This window comes from Astatotilapia calliptera, chromosome 20 (assembly GCF_900246225.1).
Source record: "Astatotilapia calliptera chromosome 20, fAstCal1.2, whole genome shotgun sequence".
Classification (NCBI taxonomy): Eukaryota; Metazoa; Chordata; class Actinopteri; order Cichliformes; family Cichlidae; genus Astatotilapia; species Astatotilapia calliptera.
In genome coordinates, this window is record NC_039321.1 from 3,046,292 (window position 1) to 3,072,579 (window position 26,288).

The window sequence follows — 26,288 nt, forward strand, 5'->3', positions numbered from 1 at the left end:
AAAAGAGACAATTAATCCTCTCATTCGAAAGAAAGCTTTACAGTCTTTACATCAATGAAGATGTTTCAGAGTCCATCAGGAAGAAGAGAAAATTACTGTTACCACAGCTGAGAGTGGCCAGAGGCAGAGGTGATATTGCCGTCCTTAAATATGATAAATTAATTGTCAAACCGTCAGACGTCAGTAATTTTGTCATTTGTAGCTTTTATGCTTGGTCTGTTTGTAAATGGCCGACTCTATACTTCTATATACTATACTACTCCCAGATTCTCCAGAACAGATTTTTCAGTAGCTCATGTTAATATTTCTGAGATACATTTAGAAGCTGCCTTTGAGAATAATGAATCTGAAATGAATGGTAAGTTGTATAGGAAAGACCGAAACAGATTTGAAGGAGCCGTAGCCCCTTATATTAAAGTGTCTTGCAAGGGGAGAGTGAAAAGAGGTTTATACCAGCCTTGAGGCCCTGCTGCAGGTACAGTGTAAAGATGCCACCACAAAGGAGCCAAAGACAAGGAGCCTCATCCTCTCTGATTCAGATGAGGAAGCCCTGTATAACTGAGCCCTGAGCTTGTGCAGAGCAGAATCCACCATCAGCTAGACGACTGCCTGCTGCAGTGAGGGTCCAGGTGAGCAGGGACCCACCCACAGCTGTCTGTACTGGCCCGCAAGTATTTGATTAGTCCCACCACTTCTGTCCCATGTGAGTGACTGTTCTCACTTGGAGGTCACATAGTAACAAAAAATGTACTTAAAGTACTTAAAATAACACTTAATTTTTAAGTCTGCCCAGTTTTGTCCAGGGATATTATTTTTGTTTCCCTGTTTTGAATCGGAATGTAGTTTAAATGTTGTTGTTTTTTTCCATAAATTAAAAGAGCTTGAGTTTACAATATTCATGTCCGTGTCTATTATTTGATTCTGCGCCCACTAAAATCCTTTTAAAGTAAATAAAAAACCCTTCTGACAGTTTCAGCTGAAAATAGTTTGACTGGTAAAGATTTTTATTGAAACAGTGTAAACACATTATGATTGATTAAGATGACATGTTTCAAAGACATTCACAATACATCATCTGCAAGTTTGTTGTTGCTTATTTAAGATATTCAATCAACCACTTAATCAGCTTAGCAAGTTAGCAAGCGTAGAACAATAATTAATCAATAAGCAAAATATGAAATCTTTAAGTCATCACAAGTAATTAAAATCATGATAAATGACAAACTGACCAAACAGCATGATTCAAGTCTTAGTAACAAGAGTGAACATATATTAAACATATTTTAACTTCATTAAAAGGAACAGTGATGGCATCAAACAACACTTTGACATTTTATCTCATGTAAAGAAAACAAACTAAGTACAATACATTTTTTGAGCAAGCTAAAACTATGTTGCTGTTTCATACAATTTTAAAAAATATAATTCTGGAAAACGTTCAGACTTCTGAGATGCAGAATCTCAAAGGCCCAGCAGTACTTCTTGTGCCAGCTGCCTCAGGAGTTTTTATGCAGTAACCCAGTGTGCTCATCTATCACTGTATACTTTAGATCAGCCACCAAGCAGGAAAAAAAAGACTGCAATGCACTGTGATGTCTGCAGAAAAAATAATTTGTGCTGACTCGCTCTCGATTCAAGATTTTTACAAATCCAGTATCAGGAAGCAGGAAATATCACTGCAGAGCCATCACGCCCTCCTCACAGCCTGATCCAGCTCCTCCCTGCTACAGAGCAGTGCACGCCAGGATGGCCGATCGGAGCAGCTGATAGGAGAGGAGGTGGCAGTAGGGACTGAGCTGACATGGCATAAAATAAAACAGAAAGCTCACAAGCATCCATACATACATACCTTACACATACTGTATATATATGAACTAGTTATGCATATTTTAGATTTGCATTTAGGCATACGTATTCGATAAATAATCGAGAATCTCTGCACCATAAATGTGCTATATGTGTTTTTATTGTCTGTGACATTTTGATGTCAGGTTGTCAGTACTGTTGCTGTCAACTGTGTTCTGTACACTGAGAGCAAGGGAATATCTGGAGCCCCCCCCCCCACCCACACACACACACGTATGATTGACCAGTATAGAACACTTATTAATCTATAGTCTATCTAAGTTCACTTGCTAATGTAAACCTGTGAACAAATTGTGGTTTCCTGCTAAAAGCAATTTAGTTTCAGGCAGTACATGGTGTATTATGATGATTTAGTTTCATATTGAATAACAAAAAGTTTACTGGATCTATTTATTAAATTCCTGGCTAAACTTGGATCAGGGTTAGGTTAGGTTAAACTTCCAAACTAATGAAAATGCAGAGTATTTACATAGTAAACTTTGAAGTAAATGGCAGAATAAAACATTTCAACTTGGGGTTTTATAATAATGTGTTTTAGTTTTCAATAGATAATTGAAAGGCTGATTTTATTGAGCTCTCTTTTACGTCTTTGTGATTGCTCCTTAGCACTTTTCATGCAAACAATAAACAAAGCTGGTTCGAAATGTCAACATCTGGTTCGATTTCCAACAAAAATATCCATAATCCGGAGAACTGTTCACCTTCCTGCTGCTACACTCCACTTTTCTCTTTTATCCAGCTGCGGTATTTGGTAACTCGGGTGTAGACACCAGGTCTGAAACTTAGAGCACAGCCTTTGCCCCAGCTCGTCACGCCTGCCAGGAAAAAACGCCCATGGGAGTTGGCGACAGACAGGGGCCCGCCAGAGTCACCCTGAGAGTTAGAAAGAAGAGTCACAGCAGAACTTGACATTCAGCTCACTTAATTTACTGAGAAATATCTCCGACTGAATCCCAACAAGCATCACAATACAAACCATGTGAATTTCTGAAGGCTTTTACACACTAAAAACTGATGTTATTTTGCTGGAAGGATTTGTGGAATTTCTTTTCTTGAACCAGGCTCGATTTTCTGATCCGAATAATCATATCGCTGATTTTGGAAATCATATGAAGCTGCCAATAAGAGCTCAAACTGCCTTGCAATGTGTACGACAGCTTTACTGCTGTCTTTGCCAAAAAGTGATTTCTGGTGTTTGCAGGAATTTAAGGTCTTATAAATAACTTGTTGACCTAAAATCTGTCAAAAATAGGTCAATCACATCTCTCATGAAGAATATCAATTAGCCAGAAAGTGACTTTTATATATGCTTTAATTATCCAGGTAAAATTAACATTGACATTAAAAATGTATTTTAAGCTTACTTGAAGTGATCAAAAAAGACCTGGATTGATGAGAATATGGGTACAAATAAAAAGAGAAGATATTTGAAGAATATTATGAATATTATGAAGATATTTCAAAAACAGACAATTTCTTTGTTTTATATGTAACCCTGTCATAAATCTTTTTCACGACAGTCTTTTTACTGATATAAGTAAATATATCAGACGTAAAAAAGAAAAACCCACAGACAACCATTGGAAATCACTTTTTGGCACAACACTGGCAACAAAGGAAATTTCTACAAATCAACTACAATAATTTCTACAATCAAATCAGTCGATCTGAGTCGAGTCGAGTCGTGGCCAGTCGATCAGAGTAGGCACTAAAGAAAAGGTGCTAACAACCAGATTGCAAGCATGTGTGAATGGTTTGTACCTGACAGGTATCCACGCCTCCTGAAAGGAATCCGGCACATAACATGTTATCTGTGACCCTGTAATACAGGAGGAGATTACACAACCGACTGCTGAAGATCAGAATTTCCGCCATCTGGAGGACACTCGCTGAGACACCTGAGAGACAACAAGATCAAATCATGTAGAGCTTGTGGATGAATAACAAAAAAAATAGATTCTGTTTGTAAAAGTTTATATTAAACCAAACTACCTCCACAGATCTGCTCCCACTAACTACTCAAATGTTTGTCTTTCTCATTATTTTATTCAAACTCATCACTTCCAGTGTGGAAAGAGCTTTGAGACGGGCAGTGTTTCAGTACTTCTTTATTATCAGCTCACCTCCCTGCAGGGTAGTCCCCCAGCCGGTGATCCAAGCCTCTTGGTCTGAGTGGAAGTAGTAGGTGGAGGAAGGCAGGCAGATGGGTCTGATGTGCTGGGTTAGGCTGACTCTGGTGTCCAGCTCCATCAGAGCGATGTCATTGTCTTCAGTGTATCTGTTGTAGTACCTGTGAGCGATGATCTGCTTCACACCCCTCTTTACTGTCCACTCATTGGTCTGGTTCTGCACATGGAGGCCTAAAAAGGCCTCCCATTGGTCAGCGTGAGAGAGCCTGTATCAATAAAACAGACAAGGCTGTAAACAACTTCTTTAACCTCAAATCTGGAATTGAATTTAAAATAAAATACTGAATTAGATCAATGATTATTAGCCATTCAGTGAAAAGACTAACTGTCAGGGATTCTAACAGCTAGTCCTTTTACTGAATGGCTAATCATGTAAATTAATAAATAGATCATTTTAAATTTATTTCTACTTATATTTAAAGGCATCTTTACTTTTACGTGGTTTTAAACAAAGCATTAAAAGGATTGAGGAGAGACTTGCATAGCCTCTTGTTTTTCTTAGTATTTAATGATGGCACAATAAACTACCTTTTGCCTGTAATAAGTCACTTTTGTATAATTAGTTTAAATACTCTCCGAACTCTGTTGACACTGTAAAACTGTCAAAGTATGCAAACGTTAAAACAATGTTTTGAACTGTTCCAAACTCAGAGTAAATTTGTTTGTTTGTTTGGTTTTTTACTGTCTTAAAAGTACAGAGTTTGTCTCCTGAATCCAAATTGGGAGTTGGTTCCCACATAAGAGGTGCCTAAAAGGCTCTGACTCCCATTCTACTTTTAAATATCCTGGGAACAAAGGTAAGCCAAGAGTACAAGACTTAGGTACCTGATTGTTCAAGACTTTAGGCAATTGTTGTTCTATTTCCCCGCTATATAAATAAAATGAAATTGAAATGAAAGTTGAATTGACCTTGTGTGTGATTAGAAGGGTTTTAATTTTGATTTTGGATTTAACAGGGAGCCAATAAGGAGAAGCCAGTACAAGAAAGAGATGCTCTCTACTCCCTGTCAGTGCTCTTGCTGCAGCTTTTATGATCAACTGAAGGCTATACAGGAAGTTTTTAGTACCGCCAGATAATAACGACCTACAGTAGTCCAGCCTAGAATTAATAAATGCATAGGCTATTTTTTTTAGCATCACTCTCAGGCAGGATATTTCTAATTGTAGAGCTACTACTGCAAGAAAGCACTCCTACATTTCTGTTTAACATACACATTGAAGTACACATGGTGGTGAAAAATTCCAAGATTCCTCACAGGAAGCCATAGGAATGCCATTTAGAGAAAGTATACAATAATAACTAATAACTCAAAAACATAATGGGGTTCTTAGGATAGAGTTACATAACCTCCACATATTATTTAATATAGTCCACTACTTATTGGCAGTGAAAGCCCTTTTCAAGGCCATATTAACAGTGTCTGTCACACATGAATTGTTATAAAAGGATCTGTGACTGGCCTCAGACTACAGACTGAAACCTTACCTGAAATAAATTAAGCTGATCTGTCATTCAAGGTCATCTTCTGAATCTCGTTCAGTGTGTCTAAATGGCAATCATTAAAAAACATTTTTGTTTTTGTGAAAAAAAAGCATCCAAAGTGAGGCACATTGGATGCTCGGGGTTAAAATTTTGGGTCTGAGATGGAATTTCAGACGACACAACCAAAGAGTGAGAACTGGAATTCCAGGTAGAGAAAACTAGCATTGTACTGGAAGCTGTCTAGAAATTCCAGAGTAGATGACTATGAACGAGAGACTCAGGCAAGGTTTTAAAATTTTAGATGTCTGATCATGGATCCAAGTACAATCAATGATCAAACATCTGAACACTACTAAACACTCAGTACTTCAGATGGAGGAGCTCCTACTTGTAAACTGTAGTGTCTTGGACGCAGTGGGCAGCAGTCAGCAGCCAGCGGTCACTCAGCACAGAGGCTCCACACACGTGTCCTAGCCCCTTGAAGTGGAGGCTCACTTGCCAGGGCCACTCACCCACACTAGCTGACTGACCTCCCACGATACGAGTGCTACTGTACAGATTCGTCCCGCAATCTGAAAGCAAACACAGATCTCAATGTCCAAGTAACTAGAAAAGTCACACTGCAACCATCTGTGGGTGAGTGTGTGGTAAACGTACCACAGTTAGCCTCGTCAGAGCCGTCCTCACAGTCCTGCACTCCATCACACTCTGGGTTCAGTTTACTGATGCAGAGTCCATTACTGCAGTGGAAGGTGAACGCTGAGCACACTGAAGCTAAATGAAAGGAGACACACATGATATCAGTCCCTAAGAAAACTCTAATACAGTCCCAGATTTAAACCCAGTGGGAGTTTCCCCCAAAGAGGGACAAAGGACCCCCTGATGATCCTGTAGCTAATCACATGAGCCAAGGTGTGAAAACGGGTGTGGGTCGCAATCAGCCAGGGTTTCGAGTGAGCTCATTGTGAAACCTGGCCCCACCCTATCATGTGATTTCCTGAGGTCATATGGCCCAGCGTGTGAGTGGGCGTTAAGGGGTCTGGGAAGGGATCTTAAGCTTATGTCTTCTATATTGTGTGATGATTCATGTGCCGAGTTGATTTTTTTTTCTATTCTCAAACTGATCTCCCTGTTGGAGCTCAGTCTGGGGGAGTTCTTTTTTTTCTCCTCGTCTTTCTTCATGTTGTGCATTTTCCATTGTTATAACTCTCTGACCTGTCTTCCCCATGTGATGTTTGTGTAATGTATGTATAGTCGGAAGGAATTCCTGCGCTGAAGACACGCACAACTGTCGTCTACAAACTTTGCCGGGTCCTGATGATTACCCTCGTCAGTGGTCCACAACTTAACAGTGTGTGGCTGAGCTTCAATCGACACTGGATCTTTGAGTGACCTAGTCAGTACAGCCCTGGCTCTGATATGAACCTGTCTTTTGCTCTTGTCTGTGTGAACGCTAAATTGATCATCATATCCTGTTTTATTAGGAACCTGAAAAGGAGTGTGTCACAGGAGAAGAGCATTATTGTAAATATCGAGTGTTGGGTTTTCATCTTTCACACCATGGACCACGAGCACTGTGCGGGAGTCGGGAGTACCATGAAGAAGTCACGTCTTTGGAAACTGTTACATTATTTATAATGAATAGTGAGTAAACAAACTAACTGTCACTAACCACAAAGTCCTGCATTTGGGTCCTGTTCGTGCCCTGAACCTGACATGGGGAGGTAGGTAGGGAGGTGGGCGGGGTGTTGACATGCAGTTGTTGCTTGTGAAATGAACTATCAGTTGTATGTCTGGGACTTTTGTATAAAGAAAAGAAAAAACTGTTCTATAGATAAAGTTGGGGGGGTGGGAAGGATTCTATCAGAATATTTACTTCATCTTCTTTTAAACAGGCTTTGTGTAGCTTTTAGCTCTTCTGAGACCAATTCAAGTTGAGATTTAATCCACATTTTTTGCTAAACCTTCTTTAACTCCTTTTACACAAAGAGATCTTTGATGGTTTGGACTCACTGCAGTTGAGCTCATCACTGTTGTCTCCACAGTCATCCCTGCCGTTACACTGCAGAGTCTTCTTGATGCACCGGTTGTTGCTGCACTTGAACTTTCCTGGACAAGCTGACAAGACAGAAAAAAAATCCCTTCATCTATTTGCCTAGTTCAGAGAATGCTGCAATCCTGTAATTAAACATTTATAAAATAAATAAATAATTCTATTTAAAATGATTTGGGTTCAGGCCTCCTCCTGGCATCTCCACCTCTCTGCTCATGTCATGGTCCAGAGTCTGTGACTCCGTGTTTATGTTTAGTTTATTAGTATTCTGTGGTTTTGGTTACCTTGGGTGTTTGTACTCTTCTGTTTCATGGTTCATGTTCCTATGTTCTGTGTCCCCCAGTCTGTGTTAAGTTGGTGGGTTATGTCATTGCGTGTATGTGTTTCCTGTTTTATTGTGAAGGTCTGCCTCTTATGTGAGTGTTTTCAGTTTGCCTCCCTAGTCTCGTCACGTTAATCACTCCCAGCTGTGTTCCCCACCTGTGTGTAACCTCCCTGTGTTCAATTCAATTCAATTCAATTTTATTTATATAGCGCCAAATCACAACAAAAGTCGCCTCAAGGCGCTTCTCAGTGTTCTCTGAGTGTATTTAAGTTGTGTCTTCTGTCATAGTAGTTGCTGGTTCGTCTGTGTTGTTTCTCCTCGGTCTCCCTGGGTCTCTCCGTATGTATTTCCCCAGACCTCCCTGCATCTTCGTTTCTGGTTTGTTTTGTTAGTTTTACCCAGTTTAGGTTTTCCTGTTTCACCTTCACCCACGCCATTGCTGTTTGTATTTTCTTTTGTTAAATAAATGGTAAATGGTAAATAGCCTGTATTTATATAGCGCTTTACTAGTCCCTAAGGACCCCAAAGCGCTTTACATATCCACACATTCACACATTGGTGATGGCAGGCTACATTGTAACCACAACCACCCTGGAGCGCACTGACAGAGGCGAGGCTGCCGGACACTGGCGCCACCGGGCCCTCTGACCACCACCAGTAGGCAACGGGTGAAGTGTCTTGCCCAAGGACACAACGACCGAAACTGTCCAAGCCGGGGCTCGAACCGGCAACCTTCCGATTACAAGGCGAACTCCCAACTCTTGAGCCACGATTGCCCAAATAAATACTCACCTGCACCAGAGCTGCCACCTTTTGGGTCATTTCTACAACTCCACACGTCTGCCACACCGCGGTCGTGACAGTACGAACCAGCCAGCATGGACCCTGCAGCACTCAATCCGTCCGAGGAGCTCCAGGATGACATCAGCTACAATGTGGAGATCCTCCTCGGGCTGTGGCTGGAGAATCCTCCGTACGAGCTTCGCCGCACTGTTGAAAACCGGCTACAACGGCTCTTTTCCGGCCTGCCATTGCTTCTAAAATCGCTTCCTCTGACCATGCAGGCTTTTCTCCGGCACACACCTCACCTTCTCTCAGCCACTCCTGCCTCGCTGCCCAACTCGCCGGATGTGATCTTGCCCGGCCCGTCGGAGCCGTCTGCGGGGAGGAAACGCCGATCGCGCCGCCGGCGCGCCACCCCACAGCCGGACGTTCGGGCTTCTAATTCGCCGGCTGTGGTGAGTGAGGACTCTTTTCCGTTTTCGGACTGTGTGACTGTTCATTCAGGGGCGGTGTTCTGTGCGGCAGATGATATTGTGAACAGCATATCACCTGCTCAGCAGCCACTCTCAGCTCAGTTAGCTGCCCTGCAGCCACTCTCAGTTCTGTCTCCAGTGTCACCAGTGTCACTTTAAGTTCAGTCTCCAGAGCCTCCAGTGTCACCTTCAGTTCAGGCCCCTGCGCCTCCAGTGTCACCTGTAGTTCAGGCTCCAGTATTACCAGTTTCACTCATTCACTCCATGCAGGGAGAAAGTCTAATTTCAACTCAAGGTGCTTTTCATAGTTTAGCCGCCATTGGCACAGTTTGCCGCTCCAGGGCTTCCCCAGAGGCTAGGTCTCAGTCCCCAGCTCATTCTGGACCCCTGAAGTTTAAGCAGCCACCTGAGAACTGCACCATGTCAGCGTTGCCATGGCAGAGCCAGTGCTCAGTGCATTGCTAGTCGCCTTTGTGTCAGCTAGTGGCCTCCATGACTGCTGGCTTAGTGGTGACTTCTGCTGGAGGGTCCGTAGGACCGCTCCGGTCTTCGTCTCCAGTCTCCGCTGGAGGGTCCGAGGGGCCCGTCCGGCCTTCGTCTCCTGTCGTCGCTGGAGGGTCCAAGGGATCCGTCCAGTCTGCAGCGCCTCCGGCTTCCACGCCGCCGCCTCCTGCCTCGTCTGGTCCAGCTTCAGAGCCTTCAGCCTCGTCTGGTCCAGCTTCAGAGCCTTCAGCCTCGTCTGGTCCAGCTTCAGAGCCGTCAGCCTCGCCAGCTGCAGCCTCGTCATCCGCGCCAGCTGCAGCCTCTGCTTCAGCATCGCCTGGTCCTGCCTCCGTGTCTTCATCCTCGCCGGGCCCAGCCAACGTGTCTTCATCCTCGCCTGGTCCTGCCTCCGTGTCTTCGCCTTCAGCGTCGCCTGGTCCTGCCTCGTTTGGGTCTGCAGCTAACCGGCCGCTTTCTAGGCCTATGGCCAGGCGCCATCGCCGTCGTGGGCGGCCCCCAGACCCTCTTCGCCTGAGTGGCCGCCGTTGCCTTCCGCACGGCCGGCCCCCGGACCAGTGCTGTCGTCGTCACCGTTGCCTTCCACATGGTCGGCCCCCTGAACTGACTCCTGTGCTGGCCGGCCCCCTGACATCTTCTGTTTTGGACTCTGTTTTCCTGTGCTCTGGTGTGCTTCTTTTCTTTTGGTTTTGGACTCGTGTTTTGTTTTTCTTTTTGTCTTTTGACCTTCTGGTGCTCCTGTTTTGTTTTTGCCATGAATGAGGAATTCCTAATAAGCATAGGACAAAATCTTGTGCTGTTCAGTGGTAACACTAATTGTCTTCAGAGCAGTACATCAGGAGTTTAAATCCCAACCACTAATGGCCTGTATTTATATAGCGCTTTTTTACTAGTCCCTAAGGACCCCAAAGCGCTTTACATATCCAGTCATCCACCCATTCACGCACACATTCACACACTGGTGATGGCAGCTACATTGTAGCCACAGCCACCCTGGGGCGCACTGACACAGGCAAGGCTGCCGGACACTGGCGCCACCGGGCCCTCTGACCACCACCAGTCTAAGGTGGTGGTCAGAGGCTAAGGCCCCCAGGCTACATATACCAAAGCTATCCAAAGCCTACTTCAGTATATGAGAAAGAAATATATAAATGAAGCAATGCCCGCTCGGACGTTGCCTATATTAACAAGATCCACATCAGGTGTTGAGGGGCACGGCATGTTAATGAGTGGCCACTGGAACCAGGTTATGGTTCCAGTGGACAAGCTATGAGAAAGGGTATTATCAGAATGCTACTACACCAGTTACCCCTATGAAAGAGATTACATGAGGATTTGGGACCTATGAATTATTTAACGCCACAATTTACACTTACACTCAAACATATAGTTGCTCACTGTTCCAACATCTGTAAGAGTCCACAAGAAGCAACTGCTATTACTTTCTATGAGGTCTTCTACTAGAATATCTGAATACTGCATTACAGACAATCCCCCTCTGGCAGCACCATGTGGAAGGTCCTGTCCATTTGGCTAGGATAAACAAGCACATGGCTCAAAAATGAGCAGTGCCCAGAAAGGAATTGGCTGAAACACCAGAGGGGCAAAACACCATCTGCAGATAGCACATTCACTTCCTTTCAACCTGTGCACTGCCTGGATTGACGAAGAAAGCCTATGAATTAATGTGTCACACATTGGTGGCCACAACTGCCCGTGTGCTTAATGAATAACGCAGGCAGCAGAAACCCAAGAAAGAAGAGGAGCAAGAAAGTGAACCATCGTGAAAGGACGGGCCCCTGCATGGCATGTAGCAACAGCAGAAGAAGTGGCTGAGAAATCTTCCCAACAGCTGGACCTAACGACAGCACAGAGACACTGATCACAGCACAAGAACAAGCTTTAAGCACAAGATCGATAGAGACTGGGGTCTACCACAACAGGGAAGACCCTACGCTAGCAGGCAGGGCATACATGAAATGCCACAACCTAGTGGCTGACAGTTATATTTGTGCCACAAAACCAACCAATCACAGACTTGGATGCAAAAAATTCTGATTGGCTGTTTTGGTCTCCAGTCAGCTCACTAGCCACTGTAGCTAAACCCAGGCAAATATCCCAGAATGCATTTTGTCCAAAGCTCAAACGAGGCAGTTGTGGAGGAACGCAGAGTGGCGGAGTTTGAAATATTACTCTTTCTGGGTCACAACATAAACTTTGTTCATTTCTTCACTCAAAATAAATGTCTGCTCAAAGTGCAACACTTATACAATTTTTTTTTTAAAATTTTTATATACGCTCTGAATAGTGGCACAGAAATAACGCCATACTCCACAGATGCTCGACCTATTACAAAGCCATGATTTTGGTTTACTGCGAGTGATTTCTTTTTCTTTTTTTTGTTAGTATCCAAGACACGTCACACACAAAGCACAGTCACAAAGAAAACCCGTGTTTGTGTCTGGACTCACTGCAGTTGATCTCATCGCTCTTATCTCCACAGTCGTTCCAGCCATCACATTGAGAAATCTTGTTGATGCACAGGGTGTTGTTGCACTGGAACCTTCCTGGACAAGCTGATAAGACAAAAACAAAAATCATGTCATCTATTTATGTCATGGTACCAGAATTTTAGACTTCTGCATTCTATTTTTTGCAGGGTTATCTTTAGTTTTCTTCTTAGTTGTTATCAAGGTTTCTGCTTTGGCTCCAGTTGTGATTATGATAGTCTGTCTTTCAGTAACACTGCTTCTCCAGTAAGAACCATGTATTATGAAGTCTTCTTTCTGTGATTTTTCCTTGTTTAATCGCTTCCTTCTTTATTTTGCCAACCCTAGTCACCTGTGTTTAGTGTTCTGTTTTATTTTGTCTTGTTTCCCTGATTAGTTTCAGCTGGGTTCCCTCGTGTTTCCTGGTTTTTCAATGTTTTCAATACTTTCCTTTGTTACCTTTTGGGTTTGGATTGCCTTCAATAAAGAGTTAATTTAATCCCTGCCTGACAGTCTGCATTTGGGATTTGGAATGCATCCTCATTCACACACACACACACACACACACACACACACACACACACACACACACACACACACACACACACACACACACACACACACGCACAGCTTTGAATGAACAGATTAGTAGAATATGTAGAAATTAAATTTCTGCTTTACTCACTGCAGTTTTGTTCATCTGTGTTGTCTCCACAATCATCAATCCCATCACACAGCCAAGATTTGGGTTTACAGTGACCATTTTTGCATTGTATCTGAGATGCGTCACATGCTAAGCAGAGAAACAAATTGAACACAACAACAATAAAATGCTACAGACTGAGAGTGATTTACAGTTTTTTTGAGGTCAATTCCAGTTGATATTTAATCTGGATTTTTTTTTGCTAAACCTTCTTTTATTCTTTTTAGACTTCATACAAAGAGATGTTTGATGGTTTGGACTCACTGCAGTTGATCTCATCGCTGTTATCTCCACAGTCGTTCCAGCCATCACACTGAGAAATCTTGCTGATGCACAGGGAGTTGTTGCACTGGAACCTTCCCGGACAAGCTGATAAAACAAAAAGTCCCTTCATCTATTTGCCTGGGTTGGAAAATGCTGAAATCCTTTTATGAAAATGTTTTTTAAAAGTCCTCTTTACAGTCAGTTGGGATGAAGGCCTCATACTCAGCAGTGAAACCCTGGTCAACATAGGAGGAGTCCGAGTTAAACGTAATGGTCACCTTGTTGCTTTTGATGGTGATCACGCTGCTGTTTAAGCCATTGCCACACAACCTACAACAAAAAAAGAGATAGACAGACACACACTGAGCTGTCTGTCAGTCTGTCCATCTAAACAGACATACATACAAGTCCTAAAATAGTGTTTTCAACACAGTCTAGTGACAGGGGATGAATAACTAATACTTTCAGTACATAATAATGGATTGGATTTATATAGCGCTTTTCAAGGCACCCAAAGTGCTTTACAATGCCACTATTCATTCACTCTCACATTCACACACTGGTGGAGGCAGCTACAGTTGTAGCCACAGCTGCCCTGGGGCAGACTGACAGAAGCGAGGCTGCCATATCGCGCCATCGGCCCCTCTGGCCAACACCAGTAGGCAAGTAGGGTAAAGTGTCTTGCCCAGGGACACAACGGCCAGGACAGAGAGCCCGGGGATCGAACCGGCAACCTTCCGGTTACAGATGCGATTCCCAACCCCCTGAGCCACGGTCACCCATACAGTGTGATTCTGTTGAATAACACAGAACAATACTCGTCCAGCTACAGAGAAGCTTCATGACCAAACAGCCAAATGTATAAACTCAAGTTTGTTCCTGAAATGTAAATTTGAGCCAGAAATCTGAGCTACAGACTCCTCAAATAGATCCAATCAGTCATAAGCTCAGGTACTTAAATCCCCCCACCCCACCCACTCAGTGTGCAATATCACTGATCACACTCCACCTCACAATGCACCTGCTCCTCAGAGGGCATGTATGTGTATGTATATATATGTAAACGTGTATGTGGAAATATGTGTGTGTACATATGTACGCATGCATGTATGTATGTGTGTGTATGCATGTATTTATGGGTGCATCCATGCAGGTGTATGTATAACTTGTACATATCTTTCTTGTGTACATTTGTCTGTGTTATTGTGTAAATACGTATGCTTTTGTGTACTTCACACACATGGAGAGATGCCAAACTGCCTTTCATTGTTTTTGTAACAATGGCAATAAAAAGCTATTCTATTCTATTCTATTCTAGTCTATTCTACATGTTGAACTAGTTGGATGTGAGAGAGTAACTTCTTATTTGTATCAGAAAGAACACCGCTCCAGTAATGTAGCCAAGAAAAAACAAAAGAATATGTGACTTTTTCATGCAAAGCATGACTGCACAACTTACTGATGTGTGGCTCAAAGGTTAGAACTGAGTCTAATTTTACCCCCTTTAGATTGTAGCAGTTGGCTTCACATTAGCATGTATGGGGATGAATTTCAAAATTGTTGATGTAACTTTCAAGTAATTTTTCAAGTGGCCTTGAGCGAAAGCTTTGCAGGCATGAAGAACAATGACCCATGAACCATTCAAGTATAAAAAAGGGATGGGGCAATGTTGTGCCAACACATAACCAACTACAGTAATTCTACATTAATTCTGATTCTGTGGTCATCACCCAGTGTGCCAATGGTCAGCACAAATGCAGTAAGACAATTTTTTTTTGTTTTAAGCATGCTGTCAATTCTAAAATAGGAGTTTTTCTACACCTGGGTCTGTATGATCTCAGATATTAGGAAAATCCTTTATATGGTCACCGTGCGCACACAGCTGTGCCTGTGAGCACACAACCTCCATCCACCTGCTGTTCCAACATTCTGTTTGTGAGCATCAGTTCATTAGTAAAAAGTTGGCTTTTTAGAGAGGAGCTTGTTTTAGACTGCGCTTAGAGGCTACATCAAAATCCCATTATCAGATATATTATTATTATATGAACAGTGAATCATGCAAAGCTACTCTAGTCCAGTCCAATAACAAAAAATTGAGATGAAAATGAGCAGAATAAATCAAATTTAAGGCAATATTCACAATTTGAGTGATCAAGTCATAAAACTCTTCTGACACATTGACTTGTGGTCTTTATTTGGGACTTGCTGACTCAGAACTCTGCAGTCTTAATTTTGGACTCATGCAATCCCACCACTGACATGGATGATGTACAAAGTCAGTAAAAGGAGGCATAAACTGATGCTTACTTACCTTTCACCGTTGATGTCAACATAATCATGGGGGCAATGCTCACTTTGATTTCCCACAAAGAACTTTTTGAAGTCAACCTTCACAAATTTTTCCTTTGCAACCTGAAAATCAAATACAGCTCAAATGTGATTATTAACTGAGAAAATGTTGTGAAAATGGATGTCAAGGTCATCACAAATCTGATGTAGATGATAGCAACCCCTTATTCATTTTTTTATTCTTAATTTTTTAATTTTTAATTTAAATGAAATTAAAATAGGATCTTGAGGACTTACCTCGATGTTCCACACACATGATGTGCTTGGAGGGTAATTGGAGGGGAAAAATGGTGAAGAGAACAAGCCTTTGTCTTCAGTCATTGTGCCACCACAATCTGAACAACAGATAGTTCATCACTATACTCAGCTTCCATCTATTAAGTTTCTAATATCACAAGAATCAGCAGAAATGTCAGGAGATGGCGTTTACACTGACACAACATAATCCTGCAGGTCAACTGAATTCTATTTCCGTACACATTCAAGTGCATAATCCCAGTTACAGTGACATGTTTTTGCCAGTGAGCTCAAACTTATGGTTTTTTTTTTATTGAATAATTATACATTTCTGAGAATGCATCAGTTTCTTGGAAGACAAAATTACACATTAATCTATGTATATAAGTGCAATATTATTTTCATGAAATTCTTTGAGACCCAGTGAAAACAATTGTTTCTTTTTTTCCTTAAAAAAACATGAAGAAGTGATAACTGTTCACAATGTGTCTGCATTTACTTAGTTTAGTCACAGGAATCTGGAAGTAGCTTGCTTTGAAGCCAGGGAAGTTGTTCTCCTCATTTGTGACCAGCGTCAGTAACATGACGTTTCCAGAGATGAAGGATAATGATTTTTGAGGATGACCACACTGTCTGAGAAAAGAACGGATATATTAACTTTTAAAGAGGAACTTTAAAGAAGCCTGAAAGGCCTGTTTTATTTCTGATAACACAGAGCAGTGATACCACAGTCCTGGGGCTGGATGCATGTAAAGATGTGAAAAAGAAAAAAGAAAAAACATCCCAAGCATTTATAAAGGAAGAATGTGTCATAAAAATACACAGCTCTCCCATATAGCTCAGACCAGATCTACACAGTTTGGTTTTTAAGTTAGGCAGGAATTAAGGTAGCTTACCAAACTAAAACATCTATCTACATTATTACAAACTTAGCGTTCAAAAACTTCTTTGCAAACAAATCCAACAATAAAAAGAACGAGTGTATACACTCATACACTTTTCTGCCTTTTCCCATACACATAGCTTTAGCTGTGAATTTGCAAAAATTCATGCATCCACCCCTGAAGTATATCTGCCCATCACTGTAATAAGCTAAAATCTCAAACACACAGAGGTAGATGACAGTTTAAATTCTGGGAGAGGGATTATTTGTCTCACTCTGTCAGAGCACGTTTCTCTATGGGAGCCAGCGAATCATAGGCTTTGATGAAGTCGTGCTGACAGTCGTCCTCCAAGATCAGACTGTGGAAGTCGAGCCTAACTCGGTGGCCCGGGTCCGCACGAAGCCTCCACTGCAAGTTGAGATTTGCAGGATAAAGATAATAGGGAAACCCTGGAGAATGAACAAATCCAGGGTTTCTGACGTGGATGTCGAAGAACATCCTCTCTGAAAATACATTGAAAAAAGTTCTTGTTTGACCCACACCAGCACTCCCATGAATGCATCACTTTTTTTCCCCAACAGGATATGAAGATACAAGCTTTTATATTTTGTAACCTATTTACCTCCATAAACAGACTTCTTTACATTTTAATTTTAATAAACTTGTATACTTTACTACACAAATGCTTGCAGGTAAACCAGTTCTCACCAGTTAATGGGGTCCTGGCCAAGCGTTGATCTATAGCTGTGAACACAAAAATACATTTATTAAGACACCACATATCAGTTCTTCACTACTAACTCAAATTTCATGATGCTGAAAATGTTCAGATAAATACTGGTGGAATTTTCTTTTTTAATCATGTATGATTTTATTTTGCTGTAATGTAATTATTTATTATTCAAGGTCACTCTGGTTAGCATTTGTTCAGTTAAACACATCAAAACTCACATAACTATGACAATAATGATATCTTGTTGTATCACACACTTCTTTAACAGTCTCATAAAGTCCCAAATAGTGTACTTTTTGCATTTTCAGATAAAAGCACTTTTGTGAGCTTTTTTGCCACATCAGCTGTCGAGCATGACACCTGAAACTTTTTTGCAATAGTAGCGGCACACACTGAGGCTACGTCCACACTAATTGTTTTCTCTCCGTTTTGGCCTCCCGTCCACACTGAGACGGTGTTTTCACTGATGGAAAACGCTCTCAAAAAACGCATGTTTTCAAATCTATCCGGGCTGGTGTGGACGTAGCCTGAGTCCCCATTGCCTTATTAGATACAGTGCAGCAGTCTAGCAGCCACTAGAGCAAATCCAGTGTTTCAAAGACTTCAAAGTTTCTCACCACTGGGAGACAACAGTGATACAGAAGTAGATATGTTATTCTAAGTGGTCTCCAGCAAACATCAGTGTTGCATGTACCACACACTATAAGCAATTTTCAGCAGTCGTGCAACCACTTAGGAATCCCTGTTATATTCTGAATCATTTAAATCAACTAAAATCCCGCTGTGAGGGAAGTGGATACCAGAAGATCTCAGATATATGTTAACTTAATATTTTTTAAAAAAAGTAAATATGGTGCTTTGAGTTCAAAGGCTCATATATTAACCTAACTTAGATCATTCCTGCACTTTTCAGAACTTTTGAGATGGTTGAAGAAATGTGTCCTCTTATGGACTATGTGCATCTTCCTGTCTCATGCTGCCATCTGTTAGTCACTGCCGAGTCATATACCTGTTGGAAGTCTGAACTACTTCCTTGGCCAGAACGACCGCTTGACCAGAAAGCAACATTTACTCCAGGAACTCATTTACAATGGCAATTGATTGGGTAACAAACCACAAACAAACCTGTAAAAGAGTGTAAATTGCATGGATCTATGAGCTGTCAAACCTTGTGAGATGATGCTGCTGATGTTCAGGGTGTCACTGGGTTTCAGCAGCCCTTGTCCCTGTTGGCTCCATTCACTTTCTGCTGGAGGCTCCAGAGATTCAATGGCTTCATCCACAGTGGTTTGCTGAGGGACGGGGACATCAAACTTCGACTCATAATACACCACAATGCTGTCGTCACCGCTGTCACCCTCACTGCTCCACAAGACACAGAAAGGATTTATACAGACTTTATGTGCCCCACTGAACAAGAGAGTTCAGTATTTTAGGTACAAACCAACCCACCATATTAAAACCAACCATTGAATACTCTACAGATGTATAGAGTTAGCAAGTTTTGCACATAGTCCAAAAAAATTGAATCAATAATCAGGTTCAGACCTCCTGTGACATAAAAATCAGCACAGAAAAGGGCTACAGCTCAGCGTTTAACATCATAATCCCAGACATCCTCAAAACCAAACTGGCCATATTTATAAAACCTAATTTATGTATTCAAAATATTAATATGTGCATTGCTGGTAAATATGGACCCAATTTTGAATACCCCTTCTTTTTTCATACCTCCCAGTCTTACACATGTGGTTTTAGTGTCAGGGTCACAAGGTTATGTTTAGGCTGAGGTTTATGATTAGGCATTCATTTCTGATGGTTAAGGTAAGCGGCTAAGGAAAGCATTGTGTCAAAGACAGGTCCCCCCTAGGATAGCAACACCTGATATGCGCATGCGCGTGCGTGTGCGCATGGCTGGGCATGGCTGCCTTCTGACCACCCCGGGAGGCCATTGCATCTTGAGCCATGTCACAGTTGCACCGACTCTAATGAACTGACTGTTGATTCAGCACCTTAACATCTTCAACTAGATAAGCTGATCACAGTGAACAAATGACAAACACACAACATTTAACAGTCAGCATGACACCATGGCCCCTGACAGGCAGTCAAGTTTCTATTTCACAGTACCTGAAAGCCTGGACGGTGTTGCAGTTGAAGTATTTGGCCAGCACTGAGTTTTTGAAGTAAATCAGTTTCAGCTGAAAGAGAAAAAAGTCACACATCATTGCAGCGACTTCCTTTAATTGCCTCAACAAAGACAGAAACACACAACAGAGGAAGCCACAGGTTTGTGATAACATCAAGATTACAATACAGATTCATAGCAAGCAGTCATTTAGCAAAATGAACCATGTTGTAACTGAATCATTAAGCAGTTAACCCTGCAATTTAATCAGGTCTCATTGTGTGGATATATGCATGAACTGCTTTCATTCTTTGTGGCACAGATTAAACAACAAGATCTTGATCCATCTCGACAGGATGGCATCACACAGTCGCTGGAGATTTGTCACATGCACAGTGACATGTGAGACTGTGCATGTGACAAAGACCAGTTGAGACCAGTTGACTACTGTGAAGTCAATGTCATGTTCAAGAAACCAGTGACATGGTGCAGCCACGAGAAGTTGAGTATCATCATCGAGCCCAAAGAGGCCCAAAGTGTACCAACAAAATATTCCCTACACCACTACACCACCACTACCAGGATGAACTGTTGACACAAAGCAGGATAGGGCCATGGTTTCCTGCAAATACTGACCCTACCATACAAATGTAGCAGAAGTCAAGACGCTTAAAACTGGGCAATGGAAAAAAAAATTCATAACATAGAAAAAAGTCTTAGTTTAAAAGTGTGAGATGTTTTCTGTCTTCTATTGTGAATAAAATATTCGTTTATGAAATGTGCAAATCATTGTAGTCCTATATTGTACAGTTCTTTTGATGTTACTGAACAGCCACAGTTTCCTGTTCCCAGCCGACAGGAGACGTACCCAAAGTGGATTCAGAGATGCTGTTCTGCAAACCTTGGTTGTAACCAGTGGTTAAAGTGATACATGCGATACAGCATACATGGAGAACACCCATCATGCTGTGAGTCTGTTAGGTCTCACCTGTTGGCTGACTTGAGCGGCCAGCTGAGTAAACTCTGAGCTGCTGGGATCTTCATGCTCTGGCAGGAATCGCTGGTTGCTGATTCCCATGGAGCCGATGTAAATTCTCTGCACCGTGTCATCGTTGTGTACTGATGACACATACGGATGTTTCAATATTGAATATATAATTACCAAAATTTTCAAACAACTGTTTGCATAGAAAAAGCCATAACTAGCTGTGAAAGTCCAATTCAGAAAAGTCACCTGGTGTTATACCAATTACTCCAAACCAAGTTTCCGTTTATTTTTATATTATATTATATTATATTATATTATATTATATTATATTATATTATATTATATTATATTATATTATATTATATTATATTATATTATATTATATTATCAAATAAAGAAGCTGATGTGTTATCAAAACAAGTGTCTGCATGTTTTCACTTCATGGATGAAGCAGGATGAACAGGTGAAAGAAGTAAACTTTTTCAGTACTTGGGGAAAACAAAAAAAGCAATATTATAAAATTAACTAAAAAAATATATAAAGTTCCTTATAGTTTGTGGCTGTGACTCAGCAGGTTGAGCAGGTCATTTGCTAATGACTTAAATGTTTGGTGCTTTGATTCCTGGCTGCTACTGTCTACATACCAAAATATCTTTGGGCAACACACTGAACCCTGGGTTGCTGTTCATCAGGGTGTGAATGTTAGACAGAAAGCACTTAGAAGCAAAAAAGCGCTCATATAAATGTGTGTGTGAAATAGAAATGGTGTATCTCAGTGCACAAAGTAGTAGTATTAGTAGAAAAGCAATTTAACTGTCCACTACATTTCTGTAATCCTACTAAATCAAAGTTCAGACTCTCAGATTGAAGACCCAGTTGGAATTTTGGCAGTACAATCACTAAATCTGCAAAAAAAAAACCATCACTTAACCCTAATCCTTGTAGCCGTAAAAAATAGAAGCAACAACTCCCATCATTCTGAAAAGAAAGTTCATGTGCTCTGTTAGCCCAACCATGACTGTGGCATTGACAGAATGTCCTCTTGACAGCACAGTAGGACTGATATAGATTGTATAAATGGTGAATGCAGAGGTCTCCAACTCATAAAGAATTGCTGGGTCTTTGAAGGATACCTGCTGTTACTCCACTGAGCTGAACGAACTGCACACCTTTACAAATGAGTAAAGTTTAATAAAGTCTACTTACGATTAAGGGTCACCAAAGCCAGAAAGGATACTATCAGCAGACCGACTCCTATCGACAACCTCTTCTTGGACAGACTGCAGTTTGTGCAACGGTCACCATACTGCAGACAGGAGACTGTTGTTAGAGTTTGCTCAAGATGCAGATTTGGTCACTTAAAGAATCAAACAATATATTATAAGGAAGACAACGACATTGATCAAGAAACATCTTAGGACTGGAGTCAGCACAAATTGACTCAGTCAGTAACAAAGTCCTGCAAGGATGCATTAAAAGAAACACACAAACAAGGATTCTCTATGACAAACATTTAAGCTATGGAAAATATGAACTATAAGAGGAAGCTTTTGGCTGCTGGCAATGAGACAAGGGCAGAGAAAGTGAATTGTAATCGACACTTAAGGAACGTTTTATTTTATATATTTTTGTCAAGTCAGAAGTAAAAATATTGAAGAGGAGAAGGTGGAGTGCTAAGTTACTGGGAAACACTAGATTAGTTAAGGTTTGCTAGCACCTGCATCCATAAAGTGTACAGCTGAATTACACACATACAGACAGCTGCTCATTGTTGTTAATACATTTCAACATGTCTCGGTCCTGGGTGGGTGACCCAGTGCTTTGAGTTTCTTGTGTCTCTGAGTTTTTGTATTAGGATCTTAGTTCTTTGTTGCCCCAGTTTATTCTTTAGTGTCTTAGTTTGGCTTTCTTGTATTCTCTTTAGTTCTCTGAGTATTTAGCTGCACTCTGTGTCTCCCTGTTATTGTTCTCTGTGTTTCTTAGTTGCTCTGTCTCCCCTAGTCAAGTCTGCGTCTGTGTTACATTTCCTGTTTTACTTTGAAGGTCTGTGTCCTACGTGAATGTATTGAGTTTCGCTTCCCTTGGGTCTCGTTATGTCCGATTTCTCCCAGTTCAGTGACTTCAGTTAGCAGCTGTAGCTACAGCCACACTCCCAGCTTCAAGCCTTAAGAGTATCCAAACCAACAAGTGGTCTAAAAATGGTTAGGGTTATTTTTATGAAATAAAACCAGTTACTGCGACTCATGTCCACCATCTGGATTAGTCACTGTTTTCATTAATGCTATTTTTAGGCAGCCTTCTGATGACAGCCTGAGAAATTACCCCAACTTCTCGCTATAAGTGGGCGGTTTCTCAAAAGGCAGAAATTCAACCGTTTCCTTCTCTTTTTTTTTTTTACTTTTTGTGATTAGCGTTAGGGTGGAATAAAATGATTAATGAGATTCTGTCTCTTCTAAAGAGAAAACAGTGGTGAGAGAAAGACTACAAGACTGTGTGCACAGATTATTTAGCGGTGCACAGAATTTGGAACCATTAACAACATATTAATATAAAACAAGAACATCTCTGTTTTTTAATCTAAGCTGAAACCAACAAACCTGTTCCTGATGTGACATAATGGGCAGGTTAACATTACAGATACTGGACTCACCTGTCTGGTACTTAAACTCTCCTGTGAACCCAGTAAATCCACAGTGTCAGTGTCCCAACTCATGGTTCCCAGGGGGCCTTAAAAAAGATTCAGTGTGGTTTATTGTCCTCTTTATTTTTTTTAATTTTTCTTTATTTAAAGATCAGCAGGTCTCTCTCTCCCTCTCTGGGTAGAAACCGACGGGTTTGTGTTGGTTCTTATTCGAAGCTCAGTTCTGGAAAAAGACTGAGTACAGAGATGAAAGATGAGATTGGTGGCCTGTTCTTTAAACCGTATTCAGATTCTGATATATGTATGAATCATCCTAATTTTAATCACATCAAATTATTAAGACAGAAAAGTCTTGAGTTTTTGAGATATTAATCTGAACATTAATATCTCAAAAACTCTCTAAAAAGATCACATTTTCACCGCTCGTCCTTTTCTAAATAAATCTGTTTAATTTGGGACAGTTGCACTAAAAAAGTCTGAGTACCAGATGGTCGATACATAAGTCAGACCCATGTTTGGGCAAAAGACAACAAGTACCATTTTTTTAAGTGGTTTTATAGAAAACAGTACAGCAGCAACAGTTTTCTCCTTTTTGTACAAAGTTTGTCTTTCATGCACTTTGACACTTTAGTTGGTTTTTGTTTTTACATGTTGCTATGATGTAGTAAAGAACAATCACAGGGACTTCATGAGTTTCAAAAAGTGTTATTTGCAAATAAATAAATATTTGTCATTGGTGCCGCGACCAAAACCTCTGACTGACGCTCACACTCATTTCTGCTGATGCCCCGCCCCCACAGGATGTGTGTGGTCTGTTCAAAAAGAACTAAAAGAAAACATATTAATTTAAAAACATTTTTCTAAGAATGCTGACATGACCAGATGTATATCTATTTTCTAAATGTCATCACTATTTTACCTCGCACCATAATCCTTTCTAAACCAGAGCGCATCATGGAAACTCATATCTGATTGTTAGTAGAGATTTTGCACTTGAGAAAAAAGATGATAAACAACAAAATGATTCTGGAAACTAACAGAAGATGAATTTCATTAAAAATTAAAACAACAATAATGCATATTAATCCAAATATAAGAGATAAATGTAGTAACGCTGTGAGATCATATTTGTATTTGAGAAGAACTCGTTTAACTGAAGATCTGATTTTTTCTTCTTTTGAAAGCTTTAAATATCCTACTTGTCCGTTGCTTCTGTCAGTGTGGGAGCAGCAGCACAGAGTCTTTAATGTTGTGTTTGAATGCAACTTCAGCAAAAGTGACTTAAACAACCACAGTAGATTTATGTGTCAGAATAACTTAACAATTTAGTTTATTTTACCGTCTGTGGGAAAATAGAACTTTTGGCTCAGCTAATTTAAGTATCCCAATATGTCACAATGATACACCAGTATTCACAAAAGGCAGCAGGGCTGAGCACACCGCAGCAATTTTTCACCACCTCTTTTAAAGTTAAAAAAATTTTTTTCCTTCAATTCAGCCGGCGGGACAAAAAATAAACGACATAATAATATTGAGTGCGCAGCTGCAACTCAGCTGCTAAGTTGTACCTGCTCCACCTGCACACCTTCTTCTCTTCAAACGTTTAAAAATACTGGCGACCACCAGTGATACCCTGCAGCCTCCTACTAGATACACCTATGATATCAACTAGTTATCGAATTCACTAGATTTTCAGAAACCTTGAGCTGAAAACCAGGAGCCAGGACGGCAAATACACACAGTCCTACCGCTCACAGAGAACTGCCTCAGAGCATGAACACTTCTACTTAAGTAATGAACACTTTTGCCACCTTTGACTATCAAACAACATAACAGACATGAAGGTTAAATAATAATAAATATTGTTTTAAAGGAAAATGAAAAGTGGATTCATTATATAAAAATGTAAAACCATTACATCAGTGAAACACTGTTCTCACTGCTATATCATTAGAAAAGAATTAATTCAAGTTGAATTGACACTTGAAGACAAAACCTGTTTATTGCAGACTAATCTGTTCATTCAAAGCTGTGCGTGTGTGTGTGTGCGTGTGTGTGTGTGTGTTTTGATGTGGTTTAATCTCAGTTAGTTTAACTTCAGTTAGCATAAAGAGATTCTGATTTGTTCATTTTCTGATGATTTAGTTATGTTATGCTTGCAGATCCACATTTACCGTACTTACATTTATATAGTAATGCGTAGTTTCACTGACCAGTTACATCCTTGCAGCACTTTATTCTAAATTTCAAAAAGTTGATCTATATCACATCCTGTGAGGTGACAGTGCTAACTACTGTAGCACATCTTGTGCCTCAAGACACAATGTACAAGACACAAGACACAATGTACTTTTGGGCTATACGTGATCACAGCTTACTATTGAGATTCCTCCATGATCGGCAAAAAGCAGCAGGAACCCTTGAACCTGGGAATCTGGATTAAGGTGGTGGGAACATTTCTTGGGACATGGGCAAGGTTCTCCTTGAATTCAAAAATTAATTTAACTTAATTCAATTCACCACTGATCCATGAAACTTTGCACAGACATGGCATATTTGACCAGGACAGTATATAATAATTAATATTGCTCCTTAATGCTGAACAACAGATGTAATCATGTTAAACGCCAGATTATTCAACTGCATGTACAAAAACGATTAGAATAGTTTGTATGAAGACAGAAAACACTCACCTTTGACTTCTTTTTCAGCTCAGAGGTGTTTACGTGGTTTTCAGCTGCACACGCAGTCGGTTGTTTTAGCAAACTTCAGCAGATGTTTAAAACTGTCCACATTTGACATTTGAACCAACAGGAAACTAAGTATTTATTTAGGGAGTGACTAACGTTGAAACCAGTTCTCACCACCCACCAGTAGCTGCCAGTGTTAAAAGAACCCACAAAAAAACAAGTGAATGTGAAACTACTTTAGTAAAGCAATATTCAGCTACAGTTTTCTGTAGTAGGGGAGACCGGGGGTAGTTGTAACATGGGTCAGTTGTAACACTTCCAATTTCTCCAATCAGGGCTAAGTTTCAAATGATGTGACTCATCCTGTGCATGCCCAACTCAGTTCTGCTATCACATGTGAAAAATCAGCACATTTTGTCAAAAACAGACAATTTAACATGAAAAAAAGTAATTTGTATGCCAAAAAGTAAGTTTTTCTACTTCATTTCAATGTTTAATAGCATTATCTG

The 26,288-nt window shown here is 40.8% G+C and overlaps 1 protein-coding gene across 1 annotated transcript; it reads right to left on the minus strand.

The window, feature by feature from the left end:
* Positions 1-2,129: 2,129 nt before the first annotated feature.
* LOC113013417 (suppressor of tumorigenicity 14 protein-like) lies at positions 2,130-25,816 on the minus strand. The gene is made up of 21 exons (XM_026154296.1): positions 25,783-25,816; positions 23,099-23,323; positions 21,655-21,754; positions 20,449-20,579; positions 19,463-19,533; positions 18,501-18,694; positions 17,308-17,343; positions 16,874-17,102; positions 16,215-16,348; positions 15,716-15,813; positions 15,441-15,541; positions 13,326-13,459; positions 13,130-13,234; positions 12,848-12,955; positions 12,145-12,249; positions 7,552-7,656; positions 6,196-6,312; positions 5,927-6,110; positions 3,990-4,261; positions 3,628-3,764; positions 2,130-2,739 (listed from the first exon to the last, which is right to left on the minus strand). The coding sequence occupies exons 2-21, from the start codon at positions 23,159-23,161 to the stop codon at positions 2,578-2,580; spliced, it is 2,586 nt and encodes an 861-aa protein (XP_026010081.1). The 5' UTR covers positions 23,162-23,323; positions 25,783-25,816; the 3' UTR covers positions 2,130-2,577.
* Positions 25,817-26,288: the final 472 nt, after the last annotated feature.